At 39.4% G+C, this 12,941-nt stretch overlaps 3 protein-coding genes across 4 annotated transcripts; 2 read left to right on the plus strand and 1 right to left on the minus strand.

Annotated features, from left to right (window-relative positions):
* The first annotated feature begins 353 nt into the window (after positions 1–353).
* Positions 354–4,929, plus strand: LOC119427172 (probable histone deacetylase 1-B). 2 transcript variants are annotated; one of them, XM_037694752.1, is made up of 14 exons: positions 354–475; positions 1,113–1,225; positions 1,315–1,432; positions 1,517–1,591; positions 1,689–1,827; positions 1,960–2,101; positions 2,176–2,268; positions 2,351–2,459; positions 2,566–2,706; positions 3,769–3,877; positions 4,135–4,262; positions 4,350–4,514; positions 4,636–4,684; positions 4,767–4,929. In XM_037694752.1, exons 1-14 carry the CDS (start codon positions 424–426, stop codon positions 4,792–4,794), a joined length of 1,461 nt encoding a protein of 486 aa, XP_037550680.1. In that variant the 5' UTR covers positions 354–423; the 3' UTR covers positions 4,795–4,929. The 2 variants fall into 2 exon arrangements, with proteins under 2 accessions (XP_037550680.1, XP_037550681.1); XM_037694753.1 differs by having other exon boundaries at positions 4,350–4,496.
* Positions 4,930–5,833: 904 nt separating this feature from the next.
* tmem54a (transmembrane protein 54a) lies at positions 5,834–8,885 on the minus strand. Its single transcript, XM_037695382.1, has 5 exons — positions 8,646–8,885; positions 8,084–8,143; positions 7,728–7,925; positions 7,532–7,651; positions 5,834–5,959 (listed from the first exon to the last, which is right to left on the minus strand). The coding sequence occupies exons 1-5, from the start codon at positions 8,883–8,885 to the stop codon at positions 5,834–5,836; spliced, it is 744 nt and encodes a 247-aa protein (XP_037551310.1).
* Positions 8,886–10,316: 1,431 nt separating this feature from the next.
* Positions 10,317–12,941, plus strand: zpcx (zona pellucida protein C). Its single transcript, XM_037695492.1, has 9 exons — positions 10,317–10,760; positions 10,844–10,953; positions 11,030–11,103; positions 11,189–11,360; positions 11,438–11,543; positions 11,607–11,692; positions 11,766–11,851; positions 11,935–12,805; positions 12,889–12,941. The coding sequence occupies exons 1-9, from the start codon at positions 10,344–10,346 to the stop codon at positions 12,908–12,910; spliced, it is 1,944 nt and encodes a 647-aa protein (XP_037551420.1). The 5' UTR covers positions 10,317–10,343; the 3' UTR covers positions 12,911–12,941.

The following is a 12,941-nucleotide window of genomic DNA, read 5'->3' on the forward strand; positions in this document are numbered from 1 at the left end:
ATATAAAGTTTTTTGTTCTTCATCATAAAAAAAGTATCTTTGTGGAATTTAAACAACTGTTTATTTGAAATTTCTCCAAGAAGGAATTTTTTTTTTTTTTTTTAATATGCACAATCTATTTCTGGATAGAAAACTGAAAGCCTAACAAACGTATGATTAAGAAAAGCAGGCGTTGGTTTAACTAAAAAATAAACTAAAATAGCGTATGGGATCTCTGAAACGTTCACTTTAACCAGGCGCAAAGAAGCAACAAGTTAAAGACGGAAGTGCTTCTTCGGCTCTGAGAGCTCATTGTTACCTCTGTCGCCCCCTGCGGACAGTCACTGGAATTACACCGTATTCATCTCGTAGCCTCCTCTTCTCCTGCAGTGTGTGTGCGCGATTTTATAAAAAGCCAGCCCCTCCAAAAATAGAAGACAAACAATGGCATTTACTTCCCAAGGAATAAAGAAAAAAGTTTGCTACTACTACGACGGTGAGCACACTCATGATTACACTTCAGCAAACGGACGCGTTTTTGGAAGAAGTCCTAAGATCCGAGTTTCCCTCATCTCCTGCTAACCTTAGCTAGCATGGCTAACGACAGATGTTGTCGACTCTCATCATCTCAGCCTTGCTCTATTTCGGAAAACATGTCCGAAAATGTTTATCTGGCTTCGCTAAAGGCATTCATGCTTCTTAAAATGCAGTTTAATGTATCTATTTACTAAGATTTTAGTACTTTGGCAAGATTAGTCGACTAGCCAGCGTGCTAACAATGGGGATGAGTTGATTGTCAACAAATTAGTTTTAACAGTTTAGGCTTATAAAGGCTCTTATTTTTACAAAAGTTGGTATTTTGAGGGTAAAATTGTTTGGATCTAAATTAACCGTTTTGTGTGTCAACAATCTACAGTGTAGTTATTTTTGTATTATATTATTTTATATTAAAACTGATTTCAGTATTTTAGCAGACTTAACGAACATCAGTTTTTGACTGATACATTTTTGCACCTCTTTTTTTTCTCCATTAATATGTTTTAAGTAGTACAGTCGTTTTTCTCACTTATTTTTATGTATTGTTTATTTTGGTACATTAACCATCATACTTTGTTGTATTTTTGCCACTTTAGGTGATGTTGGGAATTATTACTATGGTCAGGGCCATCCCATGAAGCCCCACCGGATCCGCATGACACACAACCTCCTGCTCAACTATGGCCTCTACAGAAAGATGGAGATATATGTATGGCAAATCAAGCATACTGTTTGTAAATGCAAATGCCTCATCTTTTGTTGTGTGTCTGAGGATCTAACCAGTTTTCCTTGTCGCAGCGTCCGCACAAAGCCAGCGGTGAAGAGATGACCAAGTATCACAGCGATGATTATATCAAGTTCTTGCGCTCCATCAGACCAGACAACATGTCAGAATACAGCAAACAAATGCAGAGATGTGAGTTTGGCCAGAGAAGGTACTTAAACATTTAAGTAGCGCCCTTAGTAATACTAAAGCGGGTTCTGTGTGCTTGTTTGACAGTTAATGTGGGAGAGGACTGTCCAGTGTTTGATGGTTTATTTGAGTTCTGCCAACTCTCAGCTGGGGGCTCAGTTGGTAAGTTTTTGAATTGTAACTCAAAAAGATATAATTTTTGCATTATTCCAAGTTCATTGTTGGCAGACTTTGAATTCCCACTTTTCCTGCGCTCCAGCCGGTGCTGTAAAGTTGAACAAGCAGCAGACAGACATCGCAATCAACTGGGCCGGAGGTCTGCATCACGCCAAGAAGTCGGAGGCCTCGGGGTTCTGCTACGTCAATGACATCGTCCTAGCTATCCTGGAGTTACTTAAGTGAGTAGAAAACCCTGAAATATAAATATCTCTTCAAACTTAAGTGTTTCTATCAATATTAGATTGTGCATTTTGAACCCTTAAACCATGCATACAATTTCTGGATTCAGAGTCTGCTTTTCTTGTCTTTAGATACCACCAGAGAGTTCTTTACATTGATATCGATATTCATCATGGAGATGGTGTGGAGGAGGCGTTCTACACCACTGATCGTGTCATGACTGTGTCTTTCCACAAGTATGGAGAGTACTTCCCAGGCACTGGTGACCTTAGGGTACGTCTGGTGACTATATTTCTAAAACTCAACGTTCCAATGTATTTTATTGATGCATATCTTGTATTCTTTAGGACATTGGTGCTGGCAAGGGCAAATATTATGCTGTGAATTATCCCCTGAGAGATGGGATTGACGACGAGTCTTATGAAGCCATATTCAAACCTGTGAGAACTTCTGTAATTTCGTAGTATTTATTTCATATTTATTCACAGATGCATTTTGAGAGCTCTTTCTCTTTTCCTGTAGATCATGGCCAAGGTGATGGAGATGTACCAGCCCAGTGCGGTGGTCCTCCAGTGTGGAGCTGATTCTCTGTCCGGGGACAGGCTTGGTTGCTTTAACCTCACCATCAAAGGTATGTTAAATTAAAGAATTTATTGACTTGTGGTGTGGTGAGTAGTTTTAAGTATTAAGTTTTAAGTAAGTGGTGTTTTTAATGTGTTTCTTTATTTATTTATTAGGCCATGCCAAGTGTGTGGAGTACATTAGGGGCTTCAACTTGCCGCTACTGATGCTTGGTGGAGGCGGTTATACCATCCGCAACGTGGCACGCTGCTGGACGTTCGAGACTGCTGTGGCCCTTGATTGCTCCATCCCCAACGGTAATGCTTATGTGGCTCCATTTGATGAGCTTTTCATTGGAAATCAGATACTTTTAATGGTTAAACACTTGAGCTTGATTTTACATTAAAAATAATACATTTGCAAGAGCTTGACACAGACCAGCTATAGCTTTTTAAAGTTTCTTTTACTATTAAAGACTAAAAAAAAAACATTACTTCCAGTCAGACTGGGAGCTCAACATTACACAAGCTATGGAAGTGAGTTGCATCTATATTTACTGTGCATTTATGCAAGTCTGTCAAAACAAAGTTATACAAGTTAACACAAGTTTTCTGTACCTGTTGTATTTACACTGTTGATGAATCAATAAGTGCAAAAGCAAGATACATTTGTTTTTTTTGTATTTTTGCTAGACAGTTGCAGGTCAAATTACAGATTTGAGAGTTAAATAGTCCTAATTATCAAGGAGGATACTTGGTTAATTAAAGTGTTTAAAGTTTGATTTGATCAATGTAATTCATGAATTGAGCATCGCACCACTTTATTTATTTCTCCCCAGAGGCTAAATGTATAAAAAATTTATAGTACAGTTTCACACGTTCCAGAAAAAAACTTCTGGGTTTGAGTTTAGAGCATTTAAAAAAAATAAACCTTTAGATAATAAGTTAAATGTATCAACTTTTAAAGCTTCTTTATGTAAGACACTTTCTCTAACCTCTGCGCTGCCACGCCCACTTTGAGAAGACATTACGTCGTAGAAGATTTTTAACTTGCAAATGTCAGGAGTCCTCTTTGTGTTTTCAGCCACAGCGCTTTCCTTTAAGAAGCTTGCTTTTTAAAGAATGGTAATAAGAAAAATTGTGATGTGAACTGTCTTACCTGCTCTAACTGGAGTTTCAGGTCTTCAGACAAAAAAAAAACAAAAAACACCTTGTGTAGAATTTCCTCTGTGATATAATCCCAGTTTAGTCTCGAATAGATCATTTGAACTGTCAGCTCAACAGATTTTAAACAGCTGTTTTTGCTCCACCACTAAAAAGCATAAAATAAATAGTTTTAAAATGTACATTAATCGAAAATCTTTCCTCTTGACTTGACAGAGCTTCCATACAACGACTACTTTGAGTACTTTGGACCAGACTTCAAGCTGCACATCAGCCCCTCCAACATGACTAATCAGAACACCAATGACTACCTGGAGAAGATCAAGTGAGTTCTTGAAACTAATTCAATATGCATGTTGTGAGATATGTGAGGAATGTTCTTTAAAATCAATGCATTGTTTGTGGTTCAGCAGTCACGTTATTTTTAAGATATTACTGTATGTAGTGTGTTACAGGTCCCTCTTTTAAATGAGTCCCTGTGGCTCAATGAAGCTAGCCTCTATAAATAAAGGCTGAATGAATGAATGTGTGTTTAATGTTTTTTTAATTATCTTTTAACTGTCTGTTGATGCCCTTCTTCAGGCAGCGCTTGTTTGAGAACCTGCGCATGTTGCCTCACGCCCCTGGTGTTCAGATGCAAGCCATCCCAGAAGACGTCGCGCACGAGGACAGTGGAGACGAGGAGGAAGATGCCAACAAGCGCGTATCAAGTAAGCGCATTTCTCACCGTTACGAGACGGGCTCCCTTGCAGCTGAAGTTAGGGTTTTATTTTAACCGCTCTCCGTTGACTTGTCAGTTCGCGCTCAAGACAAAAGGATAGCGTGTGACGAAGAGTTCTCCGACTCTGAGGATGAGGGTGAAGGAGGCCGCAGGAATACAGCGAGCTACAAGAAAGCCAAGCGAGCCAAAACCGACGGAGAGAAGGAGGCAGAAGAGAAGAAAGGTGAGGAGGAAACAAAAGGTATCACAGTTTTTATTTTTTTCATTCTCATCTCTTCCTCATTCTTAATTTTTGGACAAATTTACCAAAGACTTTTTATTTGAAGTTTGTCACTGGATTTTGTTTGTTTGTTTTCTTTAAGATGTAAAAGAAGAGGAGAAGGTGCCAGAGGAGGAAATGGACACATCAAAGTGAGAAAACACAGCATGCACATATTGACCATGATGCGGTGAACAGGAGGCGTTAATCATTCCTTTAATCCGGGTCCTTTAGGCCAAAAGAGGAGTCCAAGACATCTTGACGTTCTCGCACCCAGTGATGCCAGTGCACCAGACCTCAGCTGTTATTAAAGAGGGTTTTTTCTAAATAAATTGTTTTTTGAACTGCTGCTGTGGAAATCAATGAAGGGTTGTTCCTTTTAAAACGAGGTCCGACTCCCTCTGAATGGGATGGGGATCCAGATGTTTTTAGGATTGGTTTTTCAAAAGCATCTTTACAGTTTGTCAGTTTTTTTTTTTTTTTTTGGGGGGGGGGGGGGGGGGGGGGGGTGGTTGCTTTTGTATGAATGTTCATCTTTTCACCGCTACAGTATTTGCTCTATTCTTGTGAAGAACTCTGAAAATGATTTGGCTTGTATGTTTTTATGATATTTTGGGGTACTTTTGTTTTCTTCACACTCACCTTTGTCTTGTGCCTTTTCTGATGTACCGGTAGTTGAATTATGTAGAAATTGATCCTTTTTTGTAATATTTCTTCTAAAAGTTGGTGTTTATGTAGCACATTGTCAACAAACTTAGGTTTTTTTTGTTTTTATTTTAGGATATGATTTAGTTTGTACATTTTTCGGAAATGGCGACTTTTTGTTGTTGTTGGCATATTTAGAACTCTTGCCTATAATTTCCCAAATGTTCCTTTAAAAGGATCCTGTGTTGGGCTTAGCATCCTCTGGTGAGGCAATGCAAATGTCCAGAACGCTTCATTGTGTATATTTATGTAAATATTTGTATTCTGAAAACTATAGTAAACATGTTCCACTTAACATCTGGCTAATATTTAAATTCAACCACACTGGCACGAGCTAAGAAAAAAGGTTAAAACTTTGGTTTTAATTACAAAAATGCAGCTTTGTTTCATGATAGTTCAATAATATTTTAAATGTAAAAAGGTTAAAAAAAAAAAGAAGCAGATTTTAGAACGAGTATTTCAAAACAATGTAACAGTATTAAGAGCATAAATAGTAAAATGCACCAGCTTCTTGTTTGGTCCAAATATGTTCAGACATTTAAAGTGTAACAGAAGCCTTTCACACAGTTTTATCCAGCTGATGAACACAGCGGGGTTTAGACCCAGGCATTTCGTTCAGCTGCAGTGTTGCCGCCCAGCAGGTCGTCCTGCTCAGCGGGCTCGTCCTCAGCTCCCGTCTCTTCAGCTGGAGCCGAGCTTTCATCTCTTTTCTTTCCACGCACCTGAAAGAAAATTAAATATATTAAAAGGAGAAAATAACTGGATTAATTTGATTCTGCTCCAACTTAAAAGTACGGGCAGCATGAAGTTTGTTGTGTTAAAAATGTTTACTGAATACTAAGATGTACAGCTGGAGAATATTCTTTTAAATTGGACACAGTGGTACTTTCCTCCATCTACATGTTAACTGGTAACAATGTCAATTTTTTATTTAACATGAATAATTGATATCTAACTCAATCATTGGATGCACATCTGGAATTGCTAAACTTTTGGGGGTCACATGATTAGAGATGGTTTCCACAGCTGATCAACATCAGCCAACACACAAATGTTTTAATTTTACAGATAGAGCTAAAATCATGTGGTAGTAGCTGAGTCAACTCATTCTGAGCATGAAATCGATGCGTGAGAACACGATAAAACAGATGTTAGTTTACAACTCAGTCTTTTAATGTGTTTCTGTTTAACCTTAAACCAGGGGTGTCCAAACATTTTCCTAGATGAGCCAGAACTGTCTAGATAAATTCATTCATTCAACCTTTATTTAGACAGGTAAATCCCACTGAGCCTCGAGCACTCATTTACAAGAGAGATCAAAAGGACTCGAGGGTGAGAAAAATCTGAATTCAAGAATAAATATTTTTTTAAAGCGTGATTTTTTTTTTTATCCTCGTTTTTAACTTATTAAAAGTTTTTAGTTTATATTCTTATAGATCCAGAGCATTAGGAGCCTCATAAACAACTGGTGGTTTTTTAAATATAATTTAATTTATTAGATTTATTGGGACTATTATTTGTTTTCTTGTGCTTTGAAAGTTTGCATTTTCATAGGAAAACTAAAATTAGTTATTTTAAAAAAAGGGGATGGAACTTCAACCGAATGGGTCAAAGTTCTGAAAAACAGCTGGCGGTCACTAAACAGATTCATAGAAAGTTTGAAGAGACACTGATGACGATCAACTTGTACGTCGATGATACTTTATATTCTTTTTAAAATGTCCCAATTTCTCCCCATCGTTAATTATTAACTCAACTGAAATTATTTTCTTTGAAAAACACTTTTTATATTTAGCAAAGTTTTATGAATTATTATCAAAATTCTGCTTTTTGGTAAGTCAGTGAAGATTTGTTGTAGATAAAGGGACTAATTATAGCTAAATTTTTGTTTTGTATTTAATTTAACTCATTTTCAGATTATTTTCATCCGTTTTGCTGTTAAACTTAAAAATTTTTAAAGTATTCACATTAAATCTAAAGGTCTATCTGCATCAACCTCTTAAGCCTGTGGGTCAAAATTGCCATTCTTTAATTGTAGTCGAAGGCCGCACAAACTCACGCCAAGGGCCGCAAATGGCCCTCGGGCCACACTTTGGACACCCTGCCTTAAACCATTTTTGATGTCCTGAATATTTACATCAGGGTCTGCATGGAAATTATTCCTTTAATATTCCATATTTCAACAGGTAAGCACAGCAAAACCTTTTTTTTTTTCTCCATTATGAGACTAAGACGCAACATACATGCACGTGATAACGCACGTTTAAAGCATCTCTGAGGTGATAGCAGCTTACCCTAGAACTGATCATCTTCCTGCGAAGGAAGGAAATGCAGGCTGCAAAACAGCGAAAGGCGAACACCGATTCCACGACGGACATCATGACGAGAGGCACCCACAAAATGACTATGGTCGCCTGAATAATGTAACAAAAAAATTAGTTTAAAAAAAAAAAAAAACTGCTGAGGAGACGTAAAGAAAACCGCACTCACATAAAGACGAGTTGGATCAAAAGGACATTCGTATGTGATGCTCGACGAATCGGCGTCACTAGTAGTAGTTTTGCAGTGCGTTTCTAGAATTTTTGTTCCTTTATAGATCATAGTCCTGATGGCAGACACTGTCAAGCCTGTGGCTGAGGCGAGTCCCAAGAGACCTGTCAGGAAGCTGAAGACCACCAGAACCAGCTTCTGTAATGACAACATAGGTTGGACAAAGAAGGGACTCCTCAGTGACAAAACCGTAGCATTAAATAATCTGTAATCTCCAAACACATGCACTTATAGTGTAACAAAAAGACATGTCCCAACAGGAGGCAGCAAATGACAGAGGTGGGAGAAGTATTTACCAGGACCCTGATTTTCTTGTTTTTAGACAGAACGATCGCTGTTATTCCACTAATAATTCCCTGAAGGAACACAAGCAGAAAGAATGAATGACATTTATGATCAAAGACACTTACTGTCATAAAGATGGGTCAAAAACAGAATCTGAACATCTTTTTTATCGTATGATTGAATTCTCCTTTTATGATGGAAATGTCCTTAAATGAAAAATTCTATGCAAAATTTGGAAATGGCTGCCAACAACCTAATGTTTGACCTAAAGTGACAAATGGGTCAACAATGGCGACGTCCATGAAAGAACCCTTTGGGTTTAGAAGTCCAACAATTTTAAAGTTATTGGTACTTACACTAAGATTTGTTGAATAAAGTATCTAAGCTTCCAGTGGATTCAGTTAAGTGCTTTGTTTACCATGAGTGTAAACCCACATTTCAGATTTGCATATCAGTTTGTGTGGAAAACTACAGTGATACAGGTCAGGGTAACTTTTTAACATTTGACATCATAGTTTTAAATTTGTAGCTATAAAATGATTTCCATCAGCAGGGTAACGCACGGTTACTCACCATCAAGCCTGCCACGATGGCAACGACGTTAGAAATGGCGTACACCAGAGTCCCGATCCTGTCTTCCACACTGATGTGTCTGAGCACGACCCCCTGCACCAGTGCGCCCAGAAGGAAGTTGACATGGCCCACCAGAACCAGGGCCAGCCCCATCTTCATCAAGACTTTGTTGTCTTTGAGGCTGGCACAGCATAGCCCTGGTACATGCAGAAAATATTGTTTACAACCGAGTTCTGTCATGCAGATAGAAAACTAAAGCAGTAATATGTAAAATAATGCCCCTATGAGCCATGCAGTGATTAAAAATACCCCTTCCTGCCATCCTCCATGCATTAACAGTGTGGTGACAGTTCTACTCAAAGGGGAAGTGGAGTAAACTGATCCTGAGCCCAAACAGGACAAAGCCTTGGGCGTGGGGTGTCTGAACCTCCACCATCACATTCACCTGACCTGAGGGGTCTGCAGGGTGGTGTCGGATTGCTGCTGCTGTCCTCTTATGCTCAAGCGTGCAAACACTGGCAATGTTTCGGATCGTAACAGTCACTATGAACTACTGCAGTAATACATAGTACATTATATGCAAAAGTACTAACAGAAAATGTGCATTTACTTTAAATGTGTCTGATATATTAGGATATTTTGGCTCAGGATGAAACTAGGATTGTCATTAAGCATTAATGAGTCCTATTCAGTTTAGTTAATGGTACCAGTAGCTCACACGTCATTAATTCAATACAGACCAAATTATTCAGTTGAATAATGGAGATATGAGCGTTTAATGGTGGAAGAAAATGTGCAGAAAGCCAGTGATGCCTTAAAATGTTCACCACTGTGGCTATAGATGTATTATGATCAACCCACAATTAACAGCTACACTTTAATTTTTCATTATGATAAAAAGGGAAAACTTTAAAGAAAACTCTAATACCCATAAAAACCCGCGGAAGCTCAACTTGACGCACAGACCACGCCTAAAACTTTCATAACAACACCTTTAATCTCCCCCACTTTCACAAATCCCACACACCAGAGTGCAGCTACATACCTGTCCTCCCCATGCTGGATTATGAATCCCCTCAGATCATAAAGAACAAAGTGAAAATTATTACTAAAACCATTTTTGACGGCTTGGTGCCTCGTCACCTTCGTTGGCTCCTCAACTTCCTTAACTGCTACTACTCACCTGAGGACAAACAAGCCCCGCCTATCACCTGCCTACGAGGAAGCCCCGCCCACAACAGGCACCATACAGGAAGAATGAACACTGATGCATTGTCTATTTATTGTTAACTTCTTATTTTTTTATTATCTGTGAATTTTTATTATCTTTGAATGAAAAAAAAATCTAAATCTATTATGTTCTGTCTAAAAATGATTAAAATATTCGGAAATAACTCAACATTCTTAAGTGTAATGGAATAAAAACAGCAAATTGTTTCATCAGACAAATGAGAAACACAATTAGTTCTGATAATGCTTTAAAAACTTGCATCTACCTGTAAATATTGCCATAATAAAGGAATCAAAAACGTTGCTGGAGCGTGAGTAAAGAATCCCACGGTCCTGTCTAAAGAGGAGTGATTGGCTGTGAGGCTAATTAATTTGATTGCCACCACCTGTGCTCTTTTCACATCGTCTTATTAATGACACACGCTGCTTGGGGAAACACAAAGCTGTTGGCCCTGCTTATGGCTCACAATGGGGACGCTTCAGCAAGTTCTTTTCATTTTTCTTGGCCATTTTCTTGCCGCTCAGTCTTTTGGTAGACTCGAAGATGCCATGTTTCCCCAGGATTTCGGAGGCTCTTTTGACAATAGCTGGCTTTTTCCATTCGATAGAAACTTTGACTTCCCGCCGTTCGACAACCTCTTCAGCTCTTTGCGTAGGTGGAGCCCTGGATTTCACATGCTTGGTGAAATCCCTCCCATCAACGCTCCAAGAGTTCAGGTGTTCTGTGATGAAACCAAGCTAACTCTGGTGGTGGAGAAGAAGGCTTCCGGCCTGATGCTGACTGAGGAGGAAATATGGCTGGGTGATGGTTGCTATAGCAACAAAGAGCTCCCAAACCAGTTTGTTTTTGTTTATGACTTGGATCAGTGTGGAACTACACCTGTGGTTGGTTGTAAAACTTTATTTTTTTTCACCACTGGTTTTAATTTGAATACTTTTAAGAGCTTTCTAATATCACTGTCTTGCAGTTCCAGAACGGCTGGCAAGTTTTCACCAACTCCCTCCATTTGAACCTCAAAACAAATCCCACTTGGTGGCAAACTCCTTCCACAATTCACATCTCCTGCATCCCAAAGAGGTGTGCCACCTGCCTTAACGAAACACCTGTAATTGTTCCCGAACTTATCCCTTAACACAACTGCATGTCTCTCCAGGTCGTATACTGATCCAAACCACATCTCTCAACAATCTGTGAATGCAAAGAGCTTTGATATCCAAGCCATGAATTGTAAGTATTTCTTGGGACAACTTTTATTTTATTTTTTTTGTCTGGACCACTTCTTCTTTTAATAGAGTGTTATATTCTCTTGCAGCTTCCTGGACCACCACTGCAGAGTCCAACCTCTATAAAAGAGGTCAGGTAGTCCATCTCCAGGTTTCTGCCAAAACGAGACCAGATCAGCAGCTTTTCATCCACTCCTGCTTTGTCTCTGCATCTCCTGAACCTCAAACTAGACCCAGACATGCAGTCATATTGAACAAAGGGTAAGCAGTATTTCACTCTGATGGCTGGGTGGATGAAAACTTTATTTGGCCGTTAATAATCTCTGACCTCCTGGCAGGTGTGCATCCTCATTTGGTTCTCCGTATACAGTTGCTCGGTTTGCAGCCACCAACCGAGCAGATGTGGTTAACTTCATGCTGAATACATCCAGTCTAATTTCTGAGGTAAGGTAAGCATGTTGTCTTGCATGTTTCTGGATGGTGATGACTTATTGGTTTCTCTCCAAGTTGTACATCCACTGTAGTGTGGTCATCTTGGATCGGGGGCTCACCTCTGCTACAAAGTCCTGCAATTATAATGTGAATAAATCAAGGTATTTGGCTGTGCTGCTTGCATATCTCCTCCCTCCTTTTTTAAAGATGTTTAAGCTGTAATTTTTCTTCCAGATGGGAAGAACTAAATGGGGCTACACAGGTCTGTAGTTGCTGTCACTCAAAGTGTAAAGGCCAATCATTCAAGACTCTTTCTGATGGTGAGTGCTCAAGCTTTCACTTTTTTTTTTTTTTTTTCTTTTCTGCTTTCAAAGTGGCTCATTGAGCTGATTTGATGTTTCAGATGCCAAAGCTGTGGTCAGCATTGGGCCCATGGTCATTGTGGACAATGATCACGAGTTGAACCCTACGCTTCCAGAATCGAAACCCCAAACCTTCAGCTCTTTACCCACCACCATGATGTCTAACGCTCCCAGTCGCCCAGAAGACTTGATTGTTTCTGCTTCCTCTTTGTCACAAAGCACGCTTGAGTCTTCACCCCAGGGTGTAGTGATGGTGAGTCAGGACCCAACCACCAGGCTAACTCTGTGGCTACCTGCACAGGCTGAACCTGGAAATGTGTATCCATTTGGAGATGACTTGTCCATTCAGTCACAGCCAGGTGTTGGCGGTAATCCTGAGCAGCAGCGTTCGAGCGCAGATGAAAAGGCTTTTCTGAATTCACTCACAAATGAGGTTGATGGTCTAACAAAAGGCATAGGTGACCCTTTGCTGTGGGATGTGAAACTGGTCCCACTGACTGATGGAAAGCCTATTTCTTCACATGGCAGTGAAGTTTTTGCTGAATTGCCAAGGAACAGGTTGGGAAGATCTGGGAATTTTGCTGCAAAGGCTGACTCATCTCTTTCTACTGGGATTAATGTAAATCTCATGTTTGCTGAAAAGCCAAAAGAAACCACACCAGACGCTGAGGAAACCGAAGCTGGAGCAAAGCGACCTGTCCACGTGAACGAGCCTGCCATGGGAGAGCTTTCTCAAATGGACACGGAGCCTGAAGTGGATCTCCAGCCAATAATTCGTACAAAATTGGAGTTCACGAAAAGTGCAGATGGTTCAAAGAGGTTGAGTTATGAGGAAGAAGTGGAGAAACGCCCACAAGGAAAACAAGAATCCAAACTAAAGGGACTGCGCTTGACTTTCTTGAATTTGTTGAGGTAAGTCTGCGTATTCAACCAAAGATGGATGTAACACTTTTTTTTTTTTTTTTTTTTTTTTTAATGTACTTTTTTACCAACAGGAGGATGGACAAGGCAGAATAATGCAGCTCTGAAGATGAGAATTAAATAAAAA

This window comes from Nematolebias whitei, chromosome 21 (genome assembly GCF_014905685.2).
Source record: "Nematolebias whitei isolate Nwh7 chromosome 21, NemWhi1, whole genome shotgun sequence".
NCBI classification, from domain to species: domain Eukaryota; kingdom Metazoa; phylum Chordata; class Actinopteri; order Cyprinodontiformes; family Rivulidae; genus Nematolebias; species Nematolebias whitei.

Excerpts from the sequence above, each read along its gene's own strand:
- LOC119427172 (XM_037694752.1), top strand. The coding sequence starts at position 424 with ATGGCATTTACTTCCCAAGGAATAAAGAAAAAAGTTTGCTACTACTAC. Across the intron at positions 2,460-2,565 it reads CTTTAACCTCACCATCAAAG|GCCATGCCAAGTGTGTGGAG; the intron begins GTATGTTAAATT and ends TTTATTTATTAG. Across the intron at positions 2,707-3,768 it reads TGATTGCTCCATCCCCAACG|AGCTTCCATACAACGACTAC; the intron begins GTAATGCTTATG and ends TTGACTTGACAG.
- tmem54a (XM_037695382.1), bottom strand. The coding sequence starts at position 8,885 with ATGACAGAACTCGGTTGTAAACAATATTTTCTGCATGTACCAGGGCTA. Across the intron at positions 7,926-8,083 it reads ACAAGAAAATCAGGGTCCTG|AAGCTGGTTCTGGTGGTCTT; the intron begins GTAAATACTTCT and ends TTGTCATTACAG. Across the intron at positions 7,652-7,727 it reads TTGATCCAACTCGTCTTTAT|GCGACCATAGTCATTTTGTG; the intron begins GTGAGTGCGGTT and ends TACATTATTCAG.
- zpcx (XM_037695492.1), top strand. The coding sequence starts at position 10,344 with ATGGGGACGCTTCAGCAAGTTCTTTTCATTTTTCTTGGCCATTTTCTT. Across the intron at positions 11,693-11,765 it reads TATAATGTGAATAAATCAAG|ATGGGAAGAACTAAATGGGG; the intron begins GTATTTGGCTGT and ends TTTTTCTTCCAG. Across the intron at positions 12,806-12,888 it reads ACTTTCTTGAATTTGTTGAG|GAGGATGGACAAGGCAGAAT; the intron begins GTAAGTCTGCGT and ends TTTTACCAACAG.